The 25393-nt window shown below is 39.2% G+C and overlaps 1 protein-coding gene across 1 annotated transcript; it reads right to left on the reverse strand.

The window, feature by feature from the left end:
- Positions 1-2703: 2703 nt before the first annotated feature.
- Positions 2704-23982, reverse strand: map1lc3b (microtubule-associated protein 1 light chain 3 beta). The gene is made up of 4 exons (XM_072279740.1): positions 23790-23982; positions 10652-10707; positions 6356-6462; positions 2704-4912 (listed from the first exon to the last, which is right to left on the reverse strand). The coding sequence occupies exons 1-4, from the start codon at positions 23827-23829 to the stop codon at positions 4738-4740; spliced, it is 378 nt and encodes a 125-aa protein (XP_072135841.1). The 5' UTR covers positions 23830-23982; the 3' UTR covers positions 2704-4737.
- Between the last annotated feature and the right edge of the window lie 1411 nt (positions 23983-25393).

A 25393-nucleotide genomic window follows, 5' to 3' on the forward strand; every position in this document is an offset into this window, starting at 1 on the left:
CTGATTACTGTGTTAAAAAAAAATCTGACATCCCCTTGTAACTTTCCTCTAACCACTTCAAAAGTATGCCCTCTCACATCAGCCATTACCACCCTGGGAAAAATTATGCTGGCTGTCCACTATTTATGTTTCTTACAATCTTATACATCTATCAAGTCAACTCTTCTTCTCCTCCACGCCAAAGAGAAAAGTCTGGGTCACTCAACCTTCCCTCATAAACAGGTTCCTGGCAGATCTCTTCTGAACCCTCTCCAAAGCTTCAACATCCTTCCTAAAATGAGATGATCTGAACTGAACACATTACTCTAAATATAGAGCTGCAACATATCCTCACAGCATTTGAACTCAACTCTCCAACTAAAGAGGGGCAACACACAATAGGGCTTCTTAAGCACCCTATCAACTTGCATGGCAACTTCGAAAGATCTCTCAATGTGGATCCCAAGAAGGCAGTTCTTCCACACTGCCAAGAATCCTACCACTAACTCTATACTCTGCCTTCAAGTTTGACTTATAAATGTATCAGTTGAACTCCATCTGCAATGTCTCACCCCAGCTCTATAATCTTATCATGTCCCATTGTAACCTACGACAACCTTCTACACCATCCACACCACACCAACCTTTCTGTCAACTGCAGACTTACTAATCAACTTTCCATTTCCTCAGAGTCATTTATAAAAATTACAAAGATCAGGGTCCCAGAACACCACTGGTCACCAACCTCCAGGCAGTATATGCTCCATCTACTACTATCCTTTATCTTGTGGGCATGCCAGTTCTGAATCCACAGAGTCAAGTTTTCCTGGACCCTATGCCTCATGACTTATCTTTAAGTGAGCCTACCATGGAGAACCTTGTCAAACATCTTACATATATATCACATCCACTGCTCTATCTTCATCAATTTGCTTTGTTACTTGCTCAAAGTTGTCAATCAGGCTCACAAGACACAACTTTCCCCTCACAAAGTCATGCTGATTATTGCTAATCATACTACGCATCTTCAAAGGCTTGTAAATCCCATCTCTAAGAACCCTCTCCAGTAGTCTCTTTGCTTAACCCTGGTCTGTAATTTCCAGTAAGAGCCTGATTATCCATATTGAACAAAAGAATAACATTTGCCACCCACCAACCTTCTGGTACTACTCTTGTGGCCAGAGGATGCAAAGACCATTGCTAATAGTGCAGCAATTCCACCACTCCCCCCACACCCACAACCAAGAAACTGATTGTAGACCTCAGGAAGAGGGAAACCAGAGGTCCATGAGCCAGTAATCAGAGGTGGAGAGGGTTAGTAAATTTAGAGTCCTGGGTGTCACTACCTCAGAAGACCTGTCCTGGCCCCTGCCTGTAAACATAATTGCAAAGAAAGCACAGAAGCACCTCTACTTCCTCATAAGTCTGAAGATTCAGTATGTTATCAAAAGCTTTGGCTAACTTCTATAGATGTGTGGTGGAAAGTGTGCTGACTGACTGCATTAGTGTCTGTTCCCAGAACACCAATGTCTGAGCAGAAAATCCTACAAAAGGTAGTGGATTCAGCCTGGTAATCATGGGTAAAGCCCTCCCAGCCATTGAGTACAGCTACCTGAAATGTTGCCATAGGAAAGCAGCATTCATTTATCAAAAATCTTTACCATCAAGGCCACTTTCTTTTCTCACTGCTGCCATCAGGAAGAAAGTACCAGTGCCTCAGGACTCTTACCCACCAGGTTCCAGAACAGTTACTACCCCTCAACCACCAGGCTCTTGAACAAAAGGGGATAACTACACTAAGGACTTTCATCATGTTAATTAATGCTTATTATTTATTTATATCTGCATTTGCAGTTTGTTGTCCATTGATCCTGTTCTATAGATTTGCCAAGTATGCCTGCAGAAAAAGAACTTCATGGATGCATGTGGTGACATGCATTACTCTGATAGTAAATTTTACTTTGATTTCTCATAGTAACCTGGGATATATTCTGTCCCGCCCTAGTTCCAAAAGAGCATCTTTCTTAACCTTGACATATTCAAGTATATTATTCTATTCTATGCTGACCTCACATTTGTCAGTCTCACTGGTGAATATTGAAGTGAAACATTCATAAAATATCCATGGTAGGCTAATACAGGCTAATCATGAATTATCACAAAAGTGCCTGCAGTGCAATATTTAGCTTTGGTGTTTTTTTTTTTTTTTTAAAGGATAAATACAAATACACTTGTAAAAATTCATTCCTCAGTCTCTGGTGCTCTAGGAAAATTAACCCATCTTATCCAATCTCTCTTTAAAACTCAAGTTCTCCAATCCAGCCAACATTCCAGTGAATCTTCTCTACACCCGCTACAATGTAACCACATCATTGCTCCTATAGCATGGTGACAAGAACGGAACACAATATTCCAAATGTACTCTAATCAATATTTTGTGAAGCTACGGCATAGGATCTGAAATTTTATATTTGATACTCTGTCCTATGAAGGGAATACTATGCTTTCTTTTCCACTACCTACTTTTGTTGCTACTTTCCGCAGGCTATGGAGTTGATTGAACCCTAGTGTTCTGCTGTTGATCAATATTCTTTAGTATTACCCCCATTTGACTTACCCTGCACTCGCTGGGATTAAATTCCATTTGTTGTATCAGTGGCAATTGTTAATTGATATCTTACTGTGTTTAGTATTAATAGCATTGCTGAAGAAAGCAAACCAAGATTTTACTTCGTTCTCATTTATTTGAAAAGGGCAAATGCATCTCTCCATTCAGGCACGCAGTTCATACTCAGTATATCATACACAGTATATTTACAAGTTGTCAGTTCTGGTTTCTCAACAGCAGATCCAAAATAATACAATAAAAAAAGTTCTAATTTACAAATTACACAAATCTGTTTATGTACTATTGAAAATATACATTAGGTCAAGTGTCATTGAAGTACTTTAATTTATGTAAAACAAAATGACAGTTAAAACTAAAACCAAGGCACTGTTGAACATTTTTGGATTTTTTTTCACATTCTGTTTTCAGAAACACCAAACAATAAAAATCAGGATGAAGTTCACAGTGGAGACAGCAGGTGATAACAATGGAATATAATGGGAGAGAGAAATATGGCAATAATTAAATGCTTTATGTTTTGAGATATTTTAGAACGAGAGTCAGTAACAGGTCTAAATATTCTAATAAATACTGAACATTTAACCATTTGGAACAGTTTGAATAATTTGCAGCATTATACAAAGAATTTCAGAATGCAGTCAATGTTCCTCAAATGTCAACAGTACTAATGGCTTACTTTACAACTAAAAGACACAATTCTTGGCAATAATGTAGCCTATACACTTTAATAATAACCTTCGTAATGATTTTGTGCCTGCAATTCCTTACAGCAAGGTGACGAGGATATATAAAGCAGGTAATTACTATTTCAGGTATTAACATATGCAGCAAAAGCAGTGAATCAAGAAAGTCTGCCTTCAGTATTTACACATTAACAAATAAAAGGTATGCACATTTTAAATTTCATATTCTTAAATTTCCAGGACTACTCATCTAAGAAATTCAAAATAATGTTCTTTAAATACACTGTAAAGATACTAATTAAAATTACTTACCATTAGGAAACAATATTTAGATGCACATAAAAGGAGAGAAACAAAGTTACGACTAGTATGTAAAGTTAATTAGGATGCCTGGTTACACTATATACTCAATATCAAAGAAAAAAGTGGACAGATGACAAATTTATGACAAAGAACATTCATGCAATCAAAATGTAGGGCTAAATTAATCTTCAAGCAAAAACTTAATTGTTTAAAAAACATTACAGAAGATGTAATGGAATGGTTGTTTATTATTTGTATCCCTATTTCTGCAGACTATACTGTATATGATGCACTTTTAAAGTTGGTTCAATTTTTATTCTGGTGCTTTACCACAATTTCAATACAGACAGTCTGGATATATTTAGAATGCAGATTTATCAAGTTCAACTCTATTCAACTGTCACTAAACCTTAGCAAGAGCATCCATAGCTGGAGATCGAGTACGTGAGAAACAACTTTGAATTGACAAACAGCTATTCAGAAGTGAAGCAAATTTCATTTTTAAATGAGAAATGGTTACACTGCAATAATTTCCTTAACAAAATTGTGAAAGACTGTAAAATTGAGAAACTCTTCTTTTCTATGTCTGAATCCAATAGCATGAATTCTTGGCTGCCCTTCCTTCAAAAAAAAGCCATAACTTCTCCAGTTGAAACATTTCCACTGCCACTTAAAATCACTTACCAAAGAGATTGAATGTAGGTGGACAGAGAATAACGATTAGTTAGAAATAATCTATTTTATGAACAAGCCACTTAAATGCTCTTCAGTAATTCACTTTGAAGCACTATTGAGTTTTAGACAATTCCCGATCATTTCAAAGCAAGATCTGTTTAGTTATTTTGCTTTTAAGAAGTCACTCAAATTACTTCAGTCTGTAGTTAATAAAAGATACCTGATGATCGCTGAATGCAATTTGAATTTGGCGTAAAATGACTATGGACAGCTTTTACAAGAATACAGTACAATTTTGAGAGCCTAACAAGCAAAGTACTGCAGTTACACTACCAGCTTTTTAATTCCAATTAACTGTGATACCTCCTCATTCTTGAAGGAGCTGAATAAGCTGCCGTATGTTTTGCAATGCTTTGTGGCAGGGAACCTACAGGAATATTGAGGGAGGTACTGTAGACCAAATTACAGTTACAGTGTAGTGCCCATTCCAAAGGTTTCCTGGGATGCATAGACCATGTAGAGGAAACCATCTTCATCCTTCTCACGTTCATACACTTCAGATATAGGTGTGGAAACACTGACCATGCTGTGCCCATTTACCAACAGGAAAAAAGCCTGATTTGAATTTAATTGCAGGCGTCTCCTAAAAGAGTTAGAAATAACATTTCAGATTCTTACCGAACTTGGGTAGCAAATTTACTGATGAAGACATTAAAATATTAACATTTATGAAAATTATAATTTTCATTTAGCATGAAGCACTTTGCAATCAGGTAATTATTACAAAAAAACAGTAACTCACTGTGTAAAGTTAGTAATTTTCATCTGTTTAAATTGGCATAACCAACCTCAGCTTGCTGAGTGACAAGGCTGAATGAGAAGTCACCCAGTTTTACTGTTACTGGTAAGCACCGGCATAAAGTCAAAGATATCTACCATGTCTTTCACTGTAGTATAATACAACTCATGCTCACTCCCCCACCACCATAACCCCAAACACTATCTTGGACAAAAAAGGTCCTCAGGTCTTTGCTGGAATCTCATTTGTATGCTTCTAATTAGATTTGCACCATAATACTGCAAGTATCAAAGTGTTAAACTCTGCTACTGAACTGAGCCAAAAAAAACACCATCATTCCATAAACTTTATAACCTTTCTCAAATATCTACTAATCACATCAGCTTTCAATACCTCTTTACTATCCAACTTGGTGGGACCATACTAGAGATCCCTCACATCCCACTGAGAATTACTTGTCTTGCCATTTCTTTTCCAATGCTGCTCCCAGTGCAACATCTTTTAAAAGTAGACCTTTAGTAAAAGCTTTCAGATTGCTAGTTCAGATTTTCACACTAAAAATCCCCTTAATTAACTGAAATGACCCAAACCATTTGTCTTCTACCCAACTCATTCCCTGGACATTGGACAGTCATCTGTCTCAGAGAACTAGACTGCAATCTTGATATTATACTTGACTCTGATGAGCTTCAAGCCATCTATCCATAAAGACCACCCACTTTCATCTTTATAACAGTCCAAAATACACTTCAACTTCTCTGTCTGAATAGAACTGCTATCAAAATTCATATACCTTAATATTATTGACCAACTGCACCAAATGATTCATAGTTGGCCCATTTCATACAGCCCTCTTTAAACCTTGCCCATCAAAATCACTGCCCAAAATTCTACTCACACCAAGCCCTATTCACCCATCTGCTCATTTAACTGACAGCCTATTAATCAGCCACTCAATTCTCAAAGACCTACATTTTGAGAGCATACTTCAGCATTTCACATTTGCAATATCTGTACATTTTAAAAAGTAGAGGAACATACAGAGCAGGTTAAATACACAAAAATTTAAAACAAAGTTCAAAATTTCTGGAGCAAGATGTATAATAGCAAATCAGCCCAGGTGACAGTGGTGCATAAAACCTCTAAAGTGATTTAGGAGCCACAGAAACTTCATTAACTTTACAGACAAGATTTTGATTAAAAACAATTGATGGCTTTATGCACTAATCAAAATGTTTGAATACAAAGGACCAACACACTCAATGACCGTTTATATAAAATGCATACCGTATGATTTTGATCAGTTCACTCATGTTTACATGGTCAGGGACAAGAAATTTGGTTTTATCCAACAAAGGCAATTGCTTTTCTCCCTTGTATCTTTCAATTATGACCTAAAAATTAAAAAAGATACATCAGCTATATATTTATTAGATATTATTCACTGTTTCATGATATAGAAGGCTGCAAATTAGATTAGATTATGAGGACACTTAGTCCTCGCTTATTGTCATTTAGAAATGCATGCATTAAAAAAATGACACAATGTTCCTCCAGAATGATATAAGAAAACACAGGACAAACCAAGACTAAAACTGACAAAGACCACATAATGATAACATATAGTTACAACAGTGCAAAGCAATACCATAATTTGATAAAGGGCAGACCATGGGCAAGGTAAAAAAAAGTCTCAAAGTCCCGATAGACTCATCATCTCACGCAGGCGGCAGAAGGGAGAAACTCTCCCTGCCATGAACCTCCAAGCGCTGCCAACTTGCTGATGCAGCACCACTGGAAGCACCCGACCGCAGCGGACTCTGAGTCCATCCAAAAACTTCGAGCCTCTGACCAGCCCCTCCGAGCACCATCCTCTGCCTAGCGCTTCGACTCTGCCCCGGCCGCTAAGCAACCAACAAAGCCGAGGACTCGGGGCCTTCTCCTTCAGAGATTCTGGACCACACAGTAGCAGCAGCAGCAAAGCAGGCATTTCAGAAGTTTCACCAGATGTTCCTCCGTGCTTTCATGTCCATCTTCATCAAATCAGGATTGTGCATGGCACCCTACTCGACAAATAACAGACATCGCCACCGGAGTGGCCGCTGCGAGCTGCGTTGCGCCGCCATCTTCTCCTCCCTCTTGCCTCATTCCCATTCAGGCTGTAGCACTGAACAGTCACATGAAATCACTGTATAAGTTACAAATTCAACTTCTTTTTTTGAGGGCAAGGATATAATCAAAACTGACACTAGTGTCAAATCAAGCTAGTATTACACTATTGAAGATGGTAGTACTTGCTCAAGAGTAAAATTGTGTCATGTGCTTTTGCACTTTTCAATGTTGAATGCAAAGGAGATAGAGGGCGAGCTAGTGTTGTACCAGCACTCAAATCAGTTCTATACTGCAGCTTGAAGTTTTGGCAAGGAGGCCATCACTGGTACTCAATATAGAGGAGTGATTGAGGCAGCAAGGTAGTGCAGTGCCTAGCACAATACTTTACAGTACTGGCAACCTGGGTTCATTTCCTGTTGTTGCCTACAAGGAGTTTATATGTTCTCCCCGCGACCACATGGGTCTCCTCTGGGTGCTCTGGTTTCCTCCCACAATACAAAGACGTACTAGTTGATAGGTTAATTGGTCATTGTAAATGGTCCTGTGATTAGTCTAGGGTTAAATCTGGGGACTGCTGGGCAGTGTGGCTCCATTTGATCAAGGCAGGTCTATTTCTTTCTCAACCTCATTCTCCTGCCCTCTCCCTGTAAGCTTTCACGTCTTGACTTAAAGAATCAATCAAACTCTGCCTTAAGTATACTCAATGACCTAGCCTCAACTGCTGCTTGCAGCAACAAATTCCAGATTCAGGTTGTGTTGTCTGGTCCTAGACTACCCACTATAGGAAACAAACATCCACTCTTATCCAAGCTTTCCAAACATTTGATAGATTTTAATGAGATTTTCCCCCCCTCCACCACCCTAAAGCCCAGAGCCATTAAACACTCCTCATATGATCAGAGAATCATTTTTGTGAACCTCCTTTGAACTCTCTCCAATGCCAGTACAGCCTTTCTTAGATAAGGGATCCAAACTGCTCACAATACTCCAAGTGAGCCCTCACCGGTGCCATATAAAGCCTCAACATTCTATCCTTGTTTCTATATTCTAGTCCTCTCAAAATGAATGCCAACGTTGCATTTGGCATCCTCACTGACTCAACCTGCAAGTTAACCATTAGGGAATCTTCCATGAGGACTCAAGTCCATTTGCACCACTGATTTTTGAAACTTCTCCCTGCTTAGAAAATAGTCTACACCTTTATTACTTCTACCAAAGTGCATGACTAAGACACTTCCTGACAGTGTATTCCACCTGCCACTTCTTTGCCCATTCTCCTAATCTGGCCACGTCCTTCTGCAGCCTCCCTGCTCCTTCACCTATCTTCTATATTGTCCATAAAGCAATCAATTCCATCATTCAAATCACTGACATACATTGTAAAAAAGAAGCAGCCCCAACAGACACTTGTGGAACACCACTAGTCACTGGCAGCCAACCTGAAGAGACTCCCTTTAGTCCCATTCATTGCCTCCTGTCAATCTACCCATACTAACATCTTTCCTGTAATACCATGGGCTCTAATTTTGCAAGCAGCCTTGGGGCACCTTCTAAAAGGCCTTTTGAAAATCCAAGTACACAACATCCACTTTGTCTACCCTGCTTGTTATTTCATCAAAGAATTCTAACAGACATGTCAGGCAAGACTTTTCCTTGAGGAAACCATGCTGACTACAGCCTATTTTATCACGTCCCTCCAAGTACCCCAAGACCTCATCCTTGATAATCTACTCCCAACATCTTCATAACCAGTGAGGTCAGATTAACTGGCCTATAGTTTCCTTTCTTCTGCCTTTCTCCCTTCTTGAAGAGTGAGTGACATTTGCAATTTTCCAATCCTCCAGAACCACACCAGAATCTAGTGATTCTTGAAAGATCATTACTAATGCCTCCACAATCTCTGCAGCCACCTCTTTCAGAACCCTGGGTGAAGGCCATCTGGTTCAGGTGACTTGTCCATCTTCAGACCTTTCAGCTTCAAGCACCTTCTTCCTAGTAATAACAATCGCATTCACTCCTGCCCCCGACACTCTCAAGCTTCTGGCATACTGCTAGTGAAGACTGATGCAAGATACTCATTCAGTTCATCTGCCATTTCCTTGCTCCCCCATTATACCTCTCCAGCATCACTTTCCAGTGGTCTGATAGCCAATCTCACCTCTTACTCTCTATCTGGAAAAAAAAGCATTTGGTATTCTCGATATTACTGGCTCGATTACCTTCATATTTCACCTTTTTGCTCCTTACAGCTTGTTTAGTTGCCTTCTGTCAGTTTTTAAAAATCTTCTGAATCCTCTAACTTCCTACCAATTTTTAGTCTATTATATGCCCTTTCTTTTGCCATTATGTTGGCTTTGACTTCTCTTGGCAGCCGTGGTTATGTCATCCTGCCTTTTTAAGCCACCTTCTTTGGGATTATATACACTACACCTTCTGAATTGCTCCCAGAAACTCCAGCCATTGCTGCTCTGCCATCAACTTTGGCAAGCTCCTCTCTCGTGCCTTTGCAATTGGCTTTACTCCAGTGAAAGGCTGACAAATCTGACTTTAGCTTCTCCCTCTCAAATTGCAGAGTAAATTCTATCAGATTATGATCAGCATCTCCTAAGGGGTCTTTTACCTTAAGCTCCCTAATCAAATCCAGTTCATTGCACAATTCCAGAATGGCTGAGCCCCTAGTGGGTTCAAACACAAGCTGCTCTAAAAAGCCATCTTGTAGGCATTCTACAAATTACCTTGGACTCCAAAATCAGCATCAACCTGACTTTCCCAATCTACCTGCATATTAAAATCCCCGCAACTATTGCAACATTGCCTTTTTGACATGCATTTTCTATCCCCGTTGCAATTGGTAGCACATTCTGGCTTCTGTTTGAAGGTCTATACACCAATCCCAGCAGCATCTTGTCATTGAATTGACAGCAAAAAGACAGCTGTGCAATGAACTTCCAGACTTTAAACCGTGTGCCTTTTTGCATGCAAGTAACTGTCTGTGCAGAGTTTAGATGGCAGCACATCTGAACTCCCTAGTGTATTTCTGCAGTGCACACAAAAACATCAGTTCTATCAGATACTGATTGAAAAAGTGATTTGTTCATTTTTATCCATTTTCAGGAAAAGATGGTTCTCAATGAATATTCAAAGCTATCAATTTTAATTATTTACACATTTTTTCCAATTGTTACAAAATGTCTGTGGCTTGTTCAATAAAGTTCCTGCAGTAAGGAGGATGTTGGAAGGCACTTGGCTGCGAAGGGCAAGTGCTATTATAGACATCCCACAAAAGCCAAGTTTAGTTCCGTTAGCCAGCAGCTACCATGAGAAGACACAAGAATCAGGAAGGCACTGGGGGCCGCAGGAGATTAAACCAATAGCTGGAAAGCATCTTCCCAATTTGTCCGATCACCCCAATTCTTGTCATATACTATTTTGAAATTTAAAAAAAACAATTTCAACTCCTAGTGTACTCACTGGAATTTTGTTGGGATGCTGCTCTCGAATAAGATGCACATCTTCCACTCTCTGCTCTGCAAAACAGATTAATTTTATGTAAAACTGTGGAATTCTCACAGGGATTTTATGAAAAATAATTAAGAAATCAGGAAGGTACAGGAGCCTCAAGACACACACTACCAGGTTCAGAAACAGTTATTAACCTTCAACCATCAGGCTCTTGAACCAAAGGGGGTAACTTCACTTGCCCCATCATTGGAATGTTCCAACATTCTATGGACTGACTTTCAAGTACTCTCATCTCATGTTTGATATTTTTATTTTTTTTTGTATTTGCAGTTTGTAGTATTTTTCCACACTGTCTGAACACTTAAGATCATTATTATTCTATTATGGATTTATTGAATATGCCCACAAGAAAATGAATCTCAGGGTTGTACAGAGTGATTTAACTTTCCTTTGATTGAAATTTTCTTTGAACTTTGAACACATTTTCCACAAAGATTTCCCCTCTTATAGAACATGCTCAAAAATTTCAACCTTACTTTGTGAAGCAAAACTAAGAAAAGGATTAAAAACCATATGTAATGATTCATTTTTAGCTATACACATAGGAGCTGGATGATCAAACATGCAATTTCCCCCATACACACACACAAAAAGACCACTATTTGTATATGCAATTTTTAAAATATTAGCAGTAACAATCCCAATAAATATCAAAACTCAAAAAAGTTTCAGACACAAATGAAAGCAATAGTTTAAAAATACCAGTCTCTGCCCCCTCCTACCCAAAAGCAGAGGGGCATGGGGGATGGGGGGGGGCAGAGAATTTGATTAAGGAACAGTCTTGTGGGATGGCTTTTATGTCAGTCAATCCAAAAATCTTCAGAACGCTGAATGGCATTAATTCTGAACAATTCAAGTTGCAACATGCAAATTTAAACCAGAGGCAAATCAAAACCAAAATCTGGTAATATAAAAACCTGAGGGATCCTGTGAAGTAATTCATTTTAGCCTCTAAAAAAGAAAAAAATCTCTTGATTAGCATGATACTGCATCAGGAATGCAAGAAAAATATGCAATACAAAGAAAAACACTATTTTCACCCAAAGAATAATAGCTCCCCCCATCTAAAAACTACAGACAGTTTACATAGAACCATGTTCAGTAATAGAATTCAGAACACTAGCAAGTTAATTTGGAGTCTACAGCTTCAAGATTTTCTTCTACCAAAACAAACATATGAAATAAAAGAAAAAGCAACCAGTTTAGATTGAGCATTTAAGATTATGTAGAACAAATCTTCTAGGTAACAGTGAAGGCAGTTACAATTACAACTATGAGCTGTCAGTCATTAATGCACCAATTAAAAGTTTCTTTACTATATCAACTCATTTTAAGTTTGTTAAAAATGGTAAATATCACAACCATGACTAGATATGCTATCAGATAGTAATGCCAAAAGTATTGAATTGGCTTCTTCCCCCTTCCTTTCCAGTCCTGAAGCAGGGTCTTGGCCCAAAATGTCAACTGTTTGTTTATTTCAATAGATGCTGCCTGACCTGCTGAGTCTCTCTGGCACTGTGAGATGCTGTGAATTTCCAGCACCTGCAGAATCTCGTGTTCTTGAATTGGAAATTGCTTTATTGTCATACACTAAAATATAGTGAAAAAATTGCCTTGCATATTGTTCATACAGATCAAATCATTACACAGCACAATGAGGTACAGCAAGGTACTATAATAGAATTTAGAATAAAGTGTAACAGCTACAGAGAAAGTACAGTGCAAGTAAACATAGGTGCAAGATCAAAGTAGATTGTGAAGTCGAGTCCATTTTATCATACTAGGGAACATTAAATAGCCATATAACAGAAGGGTAGAAGTGTTCTTGAGCCTAGTGGTACACACATCTTCTGCCAAATAGAAGGGTAGAATGAAATTGACCAGAGTGGGGTCTTTGATTATGCTGGCTGCTTTACTGAAGCAGTGAGAAGTGCAGAGTTCATGGAAGGGACACAACAAAATCATTTTTTAAACTGAAGTATATTTCATTCACATTTACTGTGAAGTTACTCACATTGAGTACCCAAATAACTCTTAAAGAAAGAAATTTCGAGATACAATCTAAAGGAGAAACCCGAAACAGTACAAGCAGAGATTTTTAAGTAAGTCCAACACAAAGACCTTAGACAATAAGAAGGATTCTTTCCAATAGCAAAATACAGAGGTCAGGATTAAAATTAAACTGGAGACATTCTTTAGGGATGAGGAATTGGGAATAAAACAGTTAATTGATCAGGGAAGTACTCAAGTACAACAGCTTTAACTGCAAATTATTAGCAATAAAGGAGATGAAGCTAAATTCTGGCATCCAGAATGCTGCAATATTAAACTTTTTTTTTTAAAAGAAAGACTGTTTTGGGCTTTTTGATGCAAGTCAGATCTGATGGATAGAAAAGTCAAGAGTGCAGCAGGTATGACTTCCTGAAAACTTACAAGACAGAAGCAGAATTAGGCCATTTGGCCCATTGAGTCTGCTCCGCATTCAATTATGGTAGCCTTTGATGCTGTGGCCAATCAAGAAGCTATCTCCTCCTTAAATACATCCAATGGCCTGGCCTCCACAGCTGCCTACGGTAACAAATTCCACAAATCTACCACCCTCTGGCTAAAGAAATTTCTCTGCATCTGTTTTAAGTGTTTTTCTGCTGGGATGGAAGAGCAAGAAAACAAGATAATTCTAGGATTGTGTGTATTAAACAACTGGGCAAAGACAGTTACCAAACAAATAGAGTGAGGAAGCTAGGAAGTTGAACTACACTTGCAAACTATTTTAGCCAACCTACAGAATGAAAAAAAAACAAATAAATCTGTTTTAGATTTGTTTTTGCTTGGATTTCAACACCTGGAAGGACAACAATGCAATGCAGTCACCAACTTGTCCATGACAATCAGTGTCCATCTTTGAATTGTCAGCTGCAACTGCCTGCTTTTGACCCATAAAGGACCTCAGGGGCTCTCAACCTGGGTCCACAGACCTCTCGGCTAATGGTAGTAGTCTATGGCTTAAAAATAAACAGCTGTGAACCCCCGCTCTAAACCTTTCCCATCCATGAACTTATCCATTTAAAAAAAAATGTTATTGTTCCTACCTTATCAGAATCAGGTTTAATATCACCAGCACGTTCTGAAATTGTTCACTTTGTGTGAGCAGTATAGTGTAATACATAACTAAATTATATTATGTAATTGTATATTAAATAGTTAAATTAGTGCAAAAACAAAAAAGGGTTTTGTTCATAGGTTCAATGTCCATTCAGAAATCAGACATGGCAGAGGGGAAGGTGATCCTGAATCACTGAGGATGTGCCTTCAGCCTTTGTAGCTCCTCCCTGATGGTAACAATGAGAAGAGGCAGTCCTTGTAAAACTTGCCCCCCCCCCCCACCTCCCCCCTAGGTTTTGATTCATTTTCCCTGGGGAAAAAGATTTGCATCTTTGCCCTTCTCTGATTTTACACAACTATAATATCAGACTCTTACATTCTAAGGAATAAAATTCTACCATACCCAACCATTCTCTACGATTCAGGCATCAATCCTGGCAACAAGTTCAGCTTATTACTTGAATTTGTCAGCTTTCAAAAAAGGTATTAAAGTACCAAAACATCAAAAACCTTTCATTGTTATGCCTTTCTAACAAGATAGATTTAAAAAGGTCTTCTCCATCTGTTTCCAGGGTTGAAAAGGACTTGCTGCCACTTCCAAGTCCGGGGAGTGGCTGAGACCTGTGCAAAACAATGAAGTCATAGAGACTTAACACTTGTTTGGAACAATCACCAATGTGGCTCTTCCAATTAACCCCTACCAATCCCTCCTCGAATCCATTGTTCTTTCACTCCGCTCAGCTGCCAGTCACATTCACTTCTCTAGTATGGCCCCACTGTTGTCACATCCACTCCACCACTATTTCCCCTCGTCGCTGTTCCGCAGACTCCCCAAATGAATGTTTCAGCTCACCCCAGAATCCTCCACTGACACCCAGACTCAGTCCTTTCCCTGAAGAGTTCACAAGAATCATCATCCATTTGCCTATTACTAACTTGTCAGCATTTCACAATTTTTGTGAGATCCAAGCAGGCAGGTGGATCCAACTTCATAAAGTCACTATGTTACATATATGAATGACTTGTGTATACATTCTGTTATTTAACACATCCCTTGAAACAGGAGTTTTTCTCCCCCCACCCCCCAACACACATAAAAGTTGCTGGTGAACTTTTGTGTGTTGCTTGAAATTCCAGCATCTGCAGATTTCCTCGTGTTGGTGTTTTTTTTTCCCCCAGATGCCTTCAAAACTGCAGCTGTTAAACCCCTACTTAAAGCCCAACCTTGATAGTGAGGTACTAACTAACTAACTACAGGCCTGTATCAAATCTTCCCATCCTGGGCAAATTTCTTCAGAAAGTCATTTTCAACCAATTCAGCTTTCTGAATGAAAACAATATTATAGAAAAGTTTCAGTCTGGTTTTAGAACAAATCATAGCAGGGCAACAGCTCTCACCAAAACTGTCAGTGACCCTAGGCTACGGATTGATGCCAGAGTTTCACTTCCAATTCTTCTAAATGCCTTCAACACAACTGACCACAACGTTCTCCTCAATTGCCTTGAGAACTGGGTTGGCCTCTCTGGTACTGCCCTTAATTAATTTTGTTCAAACATCTTAGTAAATTTTGTCTGTCTTAAGAGACCAATTTTCTAAGAGATACAATGTTGATATTGCTCAGTAGCTGCCTTGGCCCCTTACGCTGCTCCTATATATCCTCCACTTAGGAGACATGCATAAACTTGATATCTACAGTTATGCAGGTAACAATTGTATATCTCGGCTGAGTCTGATGACAACACACCATCTTCCCTGACTTCTGGTAGGACTGCAATAAACAAATGTATGAACAATAATTTCCCAAAATTAAGTGATAAAATTGAAATATTTTTAGCTGGCCCCAAAGCCAAAAAGGTAAACGTCGGGTTAAACTTGGGATCAGGAGACCACTTTGCCGAGTCGTCTACTGTACTGGGTGCTCCCAATGTGGCCTGCTGTATATTGGCAAGACCTGACAAAGATTGGGAGATCGCTTTGCCAAGTACCTACATTCCATCCGCCAGAAAAAGCTGGATCTCCCAGTGGCCACCTACTCCAATTCCACTTCCCATTCTGACATGTCAGTCCATGGCCTCCTCTGCTGTTGCAATGAGGCCACAGTCAAGTTGGAGGAGCAATACCTTGTATTCTATCTGGGTAGCCTCCAACCTGTTGGCCTGAACATCGATTTCTCAAATTTCCAGTAATAACCACCCACCACCCCCACCCCACCATTCCCCTTTCCTAATTCACTCCCTCATCTTATCTCCTTGCCTGCCCATCACTTCCCACTGGTGCTCCTCTTCCATGGCCATCTGTCCTCTTCTATCAGATTCACCCTTCTCCGACCCTTTTTCTTTCACCAGCTTCCCAGCTCTTTACCCCTCCCGGTTTCACCCATCAGCTTGTGTTTCTCCTCAACTATACCCTTTTCCATAGATGCTGCCTGGCCTACTGAGTTCCTCCAGCATTTTGTATGTGTTGTTTGGATAAACCTGGCTCCCCTTGTATAATCAGAAGTAACTAGTCTGGATGTTATCCTGGATTCAAATTTGAATTATAAATCCCACAAAAAGAAAGTGACCAGAGCAGCATTTCTACACTTAAATATTACAAAAATGACCACTCATCATGTAACAGTGCTGAAAAACTAATTCATGCCTTTATCTTGAATAGATTAGATTACCACAATGCAGTTTTTACTGAATCTATTGACAAACTTCACCTCATTCAAATTGCTGCTGCTGGACTTTTAACCAAACCAGGATGAGGGAATATATCACTGCCATACTAGTTAGTTGGTTCCTTTCCAGCAAAAATGAATCTGTTGTTGAACATTAAATTTGTAATGTACTGTATATTTGTACTTTCTTGGGTCCATTGTAACATTGACTTGCTGTATCTTTTAGAATTTATTTTAAAGTTCTTACATTTTAAAAGCTCTTAATGGTCTAGGACTGGAGAACATTATGGAATTATTCCTGCTGAAGCACTGTAATTCTGCTGGTCTCTTAAATTTAAACAGACTCCCTCAAAATATAATTGGTCAGTTTTTTTTAAAAAATCACTCCTAAACTGGGATTCAATACCAAAAACCAAGGAATGCAGACTCAATTGATATTTTTAAACATCAGCTCAAAACCTATTAATTGAACATGCTTTTGAGTAATATCAGCTTCTATACCCATTGTGGAGGCCAAGTCTTTACATATATTTAAGACAGAGGTTGACAGATGCTTGATTGATCAAGGCTTGAAGGGATATAGGGAGAAGGCTGGAGATTGGGGCCGAGAGAGAAATTTGATCAGCGTTGATGAAATGACAGCACACTTGAACAGCCAAATGGCTTAATTCTGCTCCTATATCTTATGGTCTTAACATCTTTTAGTTTTTTTGGTTTTTTTTATATTTTGTTTTCATGTTTGTACTTTTATCCCATTGCAACACTTTGAACTATACTGTGTGAAAAGTGCTTTATAAATAAGTTACTCATTATATTTCACATGCTTTCTTTTCCACCTGTTCTTCCTCAGTTTTTGTGTGCTGCCATTTATCAAAAACATGGGACTATTCTTTCCACAATATTCAAATATCATTTGATTCCCTTCAGAGATCTATCCATATTTTGAATGAATTCAGTGACTAATCTTCCATAACTTGGCTATAGATACCTAAAGATTCACCAGCTTCTATATGAAGAAACTTCTCATATTAGTTCAAAAATGTCCCCTCCCTCCCCCCCTTTACTGTGGGGATATAGATTTCTCAGTCAGGAGAAATGTCTTCGTGCAAAAACAGCCTGCTGAACCTCTCAACGAAAATGTTGTGGTCACCTCTTTCTAAATACAGGGCTGTTCAAAGTTGAGATTTTGCTGCATTTGCTTTACTAAGACAGGGCAGGTGATAGAAGTTTGTGCAGGAGGAACACTGCCTTTAGTGATCAGAATGCAATTAGTTTCAGGATAATTATGGTATGGTCTTCAGATTAAGATTCTAAATTGGAGAGATTTTGATGGCACCAGCAAAGATCTGGCAAGTGTGAACTGAGACAAGTTGTTTTCTGGCAAAGGTGTGTTTGGCAAGGGCAAGGCCTTCAAAAGTGAAATTGAGAGTTTGTATATTTATGTCAGAATAAGACACGGATAACATGATTAGGGAAACTTGGTTTGAGAAATATTGAGGCCCTAGTTAAGGAGTACAAGAAATGCAAGAGAATACTTAAGGACAAAATCAGGAAGGCTAAAGATACGAGGTTGCTTAGCAGAGGTGGTGAAGAATCCCAAGAGCTTCAACAGATATATCAAGAACAAAAGGATACCATAGGACAAAACTGATCCTCTTGAAGATCAGAATTGTCATCAATGGTTGGAGCTAAAAGATGGGCAAGATCATAAATGAATTTGTTTGCATGTGTTTACTCAGAAGGACAGTCTATAGAAGAGACAAAACAGCAGTGAGGTTACGAACCTTACAGATTGCAGAGGAGGTGTTTGCAGTCTTGAGGCAAGTTAGTGGAGAAATCCCCAGAGCTTGACAAGACGTTCCCTTGGATCTTGTGGAGAGATGTGCAGAAATTGCAGGGTACCTTAGCAGAGCTATTTAAAACACCCTTAGCCACAGATGAGGTGCCAAAGGATTGGAGGATAGCTAAATGTTGTTCCGTTCTTTGAGAGAGGCTCCAAGAAGCAACCAGCTGACATCAATAATGGGCAAGTCATTGGAAAGTATTCTTAGGGACCAAATATACAGTACCTTGAAAAAGTATTCAGCTCCCACAACTATTTTCACATTTTAATCATCTCATTTTCTAAATTTAAAATATATTAAAGTAGAATTTGAGCTAATATACAAAACATTGTGCATTATATCAAAGTTGTTCCAAAACCTGTCAATTTACTAAAAATTAAAACCAAAACAGAAGCTGGAAAAGTATTCATTCCCTTTGCAATTACAATGCTAACTTTCCTCAGATGCAATTCTGTACATTAACTTACCAACTCACCCAATTTCTTGATGTAGAAAATTGGAGGATCATCCATTTTCAATGAATTATTAATATCCCCCTCCTTCTATAAGGAAGGGAGTATTAATTATTAATTCATTGAAAATAGGACCTCTATAAAGTCCAGCAGTATGGTAGATCTTCAACAGACCAAATCAAAACAAAGACAAAAGAGCATTCAAGGTAAGTCAGGAAATAATTAACAAAGCACAAATCTCAGGAATGGTACAAGACATTCTCAAAAGGCATTGAACATACCACAGAGCCCAGTGCAATCATGAAAAAGTGGGGGGAAAAAAAAAAACCACAGCTGCACTGCCTAGGTCAACCTGCCCATCTGAACTTTGTTGCACTTGTAAGAGGCTACTGTGAGACCAGTCACTGAGCGAGTTGCAGAAGTCAGTGCTGGAACTGGAGATGAAGTTCAAGGCTCCATAATCTGTAAGGCCTTGTACCAAAAGGGTATTTAGGGAAGAATGGCAAGGAAGCAGCCCTGGTTTAAAAAAAAAACATATCCCTGCCCTTAAAGATTTTGCAAGCATCACATAGAAGTTACTGTAAAGATGTGGAAGGTCTTGTGGTCAGATGAGACTAAGGTGGTGCTAAAAGGCGATTCATTTGCTTGCATCTTCGGGAACAGCTTTATTTCTATCTTTGATAGTCAACAGGATTTTGTGCATGGTAGATAGTGTCTAACCAATCTTAGAATTTTTCAAGCACGTTGCCAGGAAAGTTAATGAAGGCAAGGCCGTGGATGTTATCAATGTGGATTTGAGCACGGCCTTTAACAAGGTCCTACATGGGAGGATGGTCAAGAAGGTTCAGTTGTTTGCTATTCAAGATAAGATAGCAAACTGGATTAAACATTGGCTTCAAGGGAGAGGTCAGAGTGGTAGTAGATGGTTGTCTCTCTGACTGAAGACCTGTGACTAATGGTGTGCCACATGGATCAGAATATTAACTGGATGATAATGTAGTAACTGGATCAGCAAATTTGCTGATGACACCAGGATTCTGGGTTAGCAAAGAAGACTATCAAAGTTCTGAACCAGCTGGAAAAATGGGCTGAAACATGGTAGAGGGAATTTAATGTAGACAAGTGTGAGGTGTTGCACCTTGGGAGAACAAACCTTTTAGTCAGACACTGAGGAGTATGGTAGAAGAGGGATCTAGAAACATACAAATCCACAATTCCTTGAAAGTGGCACCACAGGTATATAGGATCATCAAGAGAACTGCTGGTACATTGGCCTGCCTATTGAGTACAGAGTCGGGATGTTATGCTGAAGTTGCACAAGATGCTGGTGAGGCCTGGTTTAGAGTATTATGTCCAGTTTTGGTCACCTTCCTACAAGAGATGCAAATTTTCTTTGCTCCACTTTTTCCAATCTTATTCAAATGTTTCAAAAGTGCATTTAATGTCAGAGACCATCACGAAAACAGGAGTGCTTCAAAGAATAAGTGACAGTTAAATGTTAGAACCTCAAAGCCCCCCACCCACGCATAAGCAGCAATGATCCCCACTCCCCCACCAGCAAAAAAAGCATTGACAACCCTCCACAGAGCACTCAAACATGCAGCAAAGCATCAAAGACTTCCAGTATCCCAAAGACTACTCGTTCATCCGGTAATTCAACATACTACAGGCTCTCTCTCTCCCCCAAGGGAAAATGAGGTGTCTCCGTTTCACAAGAACAAGGATATTGCCAGTACTAGAGGACTTGAGTATGTTAGGACTTCATTCCCTAAAGCATATTAGAATGAGGAGAGATTTGTTAGAGGTATACAAAATGAGATAGATATAGATATATATATATATATATATATATATATATATATATATATATATATATATATATATATATATATATATATATATATACATACATACTAAATGCAAGCAAGCTTTTTTCCCCCCCGAGGTTGAGTGAAGCTGAAACCAGAGGTTATCAGTAAAGGGTAAAAGATGAAATGTTTAAAGGAAACATGAGGGGAATGAGCTTCCTTGCCAATTTTTTTTTAAAAAACACGATTCCAATCCTCAAGCCTACTGCTATTGCGGGAAATTTTAGATTTATCTATCACATATACATGTTAACAGTGAGCTGTGTCATTTGTGTCAACAACCAATATACCCAAGGACATGCTGGAGGCAGCCACATGTGTCACCACACATTCCAATACCAACATAGCATGCCTACAATACTCAGCTCAACAACAGAACACACGCAACTAAACAAGCCTCTTTCCTCCCTCCCCGACCCACCCAACTGGACAGTCCTCCCCCTCCAGAACAAGCCTATAGTCTTCAGCCATTGGGCTTCAACTTATGATTAACCTTTGGACTCTGAACCGATATCAACCCCTGGACTAGACCTCCAGGCACACTGACTAACCAGCCCTTGGGCCTCCTGCTCACACACAACCAGTTCCAGGAACCACAGACCAGGGAGCGACTGACATCCACAGATGTCCTTTGCTGGTCTTTGAGCATGAAGCAGAGGCCTAGACTGCAGATGTTCTTTGTCACCCATCCACATTGCTGGACTTTGAACACAAAAGTGCAGAACATAGACCTGATTTCTAACTCCTCCACATCCCTGTTCCTAAATCTTAATGTGACACTTAACTCCCCTCTATCCCAAAGCCATTCCTACAAACTTAAAAAAAAAAATCTACTAAGTCTAAGCTACAATCTCAACAGGATGGCAGCTCAGTGCCACTTTGATCAAAATGCATCTTCCTTTAAATCTCTTCCTTGGACTTGGTACTAACCTTAAGTTCTCCTGGCAGGCAAAAATGACCACTATTATTTGGGTTATCAGCCATTGTCTTTCATACCCAGTCAACAACAGCCAACATCTCCCTCAAACCTCTCTAATATTTTTAAACCTAAACAAAGGAAACTATCCCAGTTAAGTCACATCAGTTAGACTCAAAATAAAATCCCATCATAATGGTTACTCAAAAGTCCCCCCACCTCACAACTAAATCAATTAATCCTTTCTAACTGAACAAAATGAGTTCTATAATTGCCATTTCCCAAGATGGTTGTTAAATCAATATCTAAATAATACAGGATATCTATAACCATGGCTTTGATGACTTTTTTTAACACTGCAAATAAAACTTAAAATATTACAAGAAACTAGGTAGAATAAAAAAAGGGATGGAATGCATATTTTGGAAAAGTCAAAGTTCCAACTACATTATCAATGTATTGTATGCAGTATGCAACCAAGATGTCTTCTCCAGACAGCGATGAAACCTGCTCAAAGAAAAACATCACCCTCCCCACATGCAAAAAAAGCAAATCACCCAAATGGCAACAAGAACATCAATTCCACTGCCCATGCATTAAAAAAGCATTTAAATCAAGAAGATTACCTTTTCCAAGCTAGGAGTCGGTCTAGCTTTTTTTAAAAACTGAAAATGAGTTACATTTCTACTTCACTTATAGCAGAGTCTGTTCAACTTCCATATAATTCTGATAACAGTGTGAAAATGGATTCCACTGGACAGCCATGTAATAGGATAAACAGTATCTGTTTCCTCATGCATATTGGTGATACACAGTTCAATGTCATCACTTCTCAACCATTCCACCAGCTAGAATTTACCATATTATTTCTTTTTAATAATATTGTGAGCAGAAATTTAATCCAAACATTCTATATTTCTTTTTACAGGAACATACCCCAATTATTTTCACTGGATGCTGTAACATAACTAACTTGCTCTCCACTGCACTGAATTTGACTACCAAGTGAACTTCGGGCTTTATGAGTAAAGTTGAAATATATATTAGAAGTAGCAATGTTCAGCAGGTAAGGCAGAATCAGTGGACAGAAAAATAATGACCATTCCAGGTTGAGATTCTTTCTCATCAGTGACTTCTCCATAAATGCTACAAGATCTTGTGAGTATTCCCAACATTTGTTTTAAAGTTTCCAGTATCTGCAGTATTTTGCCTTTTCAGCTGATTTACTTCCATTACAGACAATTCTGAAGATTTGAGGGCAGCAGACATCAGATGATCACATCTAATCTCAGTGCTTGTCTCACTTGTGAATCACATACCCTCCAAATTAAACTCCCCTTGTTTACATATGCATCACTACCTCACCATTTATATCTACGACTCGGGTTGCCAAATCCAAATTCTGGATTTTTATCCCCAAATGCCAATTTTCTCTGCGACATTTCTTAAAAAATTATTTTTTTTACGACTTACCGTTTTGGATTTTGTCATGGAGCCACGTTACATGACTTGGCAGTTAGGTAACCATTTTAAAAAACCATAATACAAAATTTCTGAAAAGTAGGGAAGGAAGAAATATCTGTACCTGCTTTATTTGCTACATTTCACTTTCATACTTCTATTGCCCTCAAATATAGCCTCCATAGTGAGACAACGCGTTTCCCTAGTTTTGGCAGTCACGTGTAACGTGGAGGGGAATAACACTTCGGCGTTATTGACTATTTCAAACCATAAGGAATTTACCACAATAGCTTCCATTAATGCATAATCTCAAGAGACTGGGTTTTAATGAGGCTTCAATAAAGATATCTTGATAACAAAGGAGACTCGTGTAAATAGGCACTTGATGGTCGGCCCCATCCTGTGCTGGATGTCTCTGAAGTGGAAAACGAAACCAAGACTTAATCAGTAGAATGGAAATATTACTAGATGCAAGTACCATAATTTGATTGATTCCCTGATTACAAAACATCCCGTCCACGCAAGTCCCACACAACTTGCAAGACTCTCACGGTCTGGATATGAGAGCCGGCACATTCCCCAAACCCCATCTGAAAATGGGGTGCAATTTCCGGGTTTGCGGATCCCGCCGCACAGACTGCGTAAATAAAAAAGACACATTGTAGACACGGCCAGCCAAGGCCGCCAGGATTCAGGGGCCCAGCCTGGTCGCTTCACCCATCGGAGCCAACCCTACGCCCAATCCTTTCATCGCTATGTACCAGGCCCTTCCCGTACCTACCGAAAGTCCTCCTCTGTTTGAAGGATTTCTCTGACGGCATATTAACTAAAGCGCTCTCCTTCCTCGATGGCAGCGACGTGACACGCCACGGGATGTTTACTTTATATATACACACACAAACAAAACACACCAAATAACAACCAGCCGCAGCGAGTCCTCAGATAGTCGGTCAGCTGACTCAGAGCGTCCACATTTAACGGCCGACTTGTCCCGCCCTCCGGGCGCTGGCTCAGACCACTGGCTCAGCCGCTGATCGACATCACAATCAGCCAAACAATCGTGCGCTTTGAAGCCCTCCCCTTTTCAAAAGAGCATTGGGCTTCTGATTGGTCAGTGTTTTATAACAGACCCAAATCTACCTGGTGATTTTCTTAATTGGTCGCAGTCGCATCCCAGAGAAGCCATTAAGGTCAGTGATTGGCTGGTTAGGTTTTCATAACATTAAATGGGATAATTTCATGGATTCCGGAGGTAAACAAGTGGGTGTCGCAAGCAGGGCGGAGTTTCTAGGAACTGCGGCAGAGCGGAAAGTCACGCTGGAAATTACCAATGGAATTCAGGATTTACTTCTCAATCGTGGGAATTTCTTCATTGATTTGTTAAAATTTCTAAAAAAAAAATTCAAGATTATAACTTCAAAACTATACATGCAATACTATACTAGAACACAAGAAAACCTGCAGCTGCTGGAAATCCAAACAAGATGCTGGAGGAACTCAGCAGGCCAGGTAGCATCTCTGGAAAAGAGTAAACAGTCGACGTTTTGGGCTGAGACCCTACATCAGGACTGATTTTAATAGCCTATTCTGTTTAGTTAGCGGGTATTGAGTTGCCATATATTATAAGTGCAGCCTCTCAGACGTTAAATTCAAGAAGCACCGTTTATCATTTTAGTAAAACATGGCAGACTCAAAAAAAGCAGGAGGCTGTAGATACGTAACAAGGTCTCGATCCAAATTCCATCCCCCCAACACCCCACAGATAAGTTCCTCCAGTAGTTTGTTTTTCACTCTACCGCTTGTATAACAGTTCTTAAATCTGCAACTGCCGATTTAAAGTGTTTATTTTAGCCATAACTGTCGCAAATCCACGGCAATATTTACTAATTCCATACGTTAGGGCGCTTTAAAGGATAGTACAAAACTGTAATACTCCACTATAATCACAGTCACGATAAAAAATACTGAAATTATCACTCCATATTCGAACATTCTTAACGAGAAACTTAAATTAATATCTCAGATTGATTTCTTTATCAGAACACGCAAAAGTTGTAAATAGTTTTAAGTTGCAGGAAGAGGGCGGTTGGGGAGAAGAGAGGATGAATCGAGAGACTTTCCTGGTCGCCACTTCTCCGCCTTCTCTGCAACTTTAATTCCTAACCTTTGAACCGTAATGGAAGTGCATTGATCTGAAACATTTCTAACATAGAAAAAAAATTGCCACGGCGGTGTGTGTATAAACAAAATATAATACTAGTTCCGATGATCCTTAAGGAGAGGTATAATCTTTCATGTGGACTAGATGCTTCAAGATACTGTAAGTCTGCACAGGGTGAATAAGGTTTGGATATTTCACTTAGCTGAGTAGCTGAGAACTGGGAG

Source organism: Mobula birostris, chromosome 15, assembly GCF_030028105.1.
Source record: "Mobula birostris isolate sMobBir1 chromosome 15, sMobBir1.hap1, whole genome shotgun sequence".
Taxonomy (NCBI): domain Eukaryota; kingdom Metazoa; phylum Chordata; class Chondrichthyes; order Myliobatiformes; family Myliobatidae; genus Mobula; species Mobula birostris.

Bases quoted from the DNA above. Each gene is read 5' to 3' on its own strand.
- map1lc3b (XM_072279740.1), bottom strand. From the start codon at position 23,829: ATGCCGTCAGAGAAATCCTTCAAACAGAGGAGGACTTTCG. The intron at 6,463-10,651 runs GTGAGTACACTA...TTTAATTTTTAG, and splicing joins AGCATCCCAACAAAATTCCA to GTCATAATTGAAAGATACAA. The intron at 4,913-6,355 runs GTATGCATTTTA...TAACTCTTTTAG, and splicing joins GAACTGATCAAAATCATACG to GAGACGCCTGCAATTAAATT.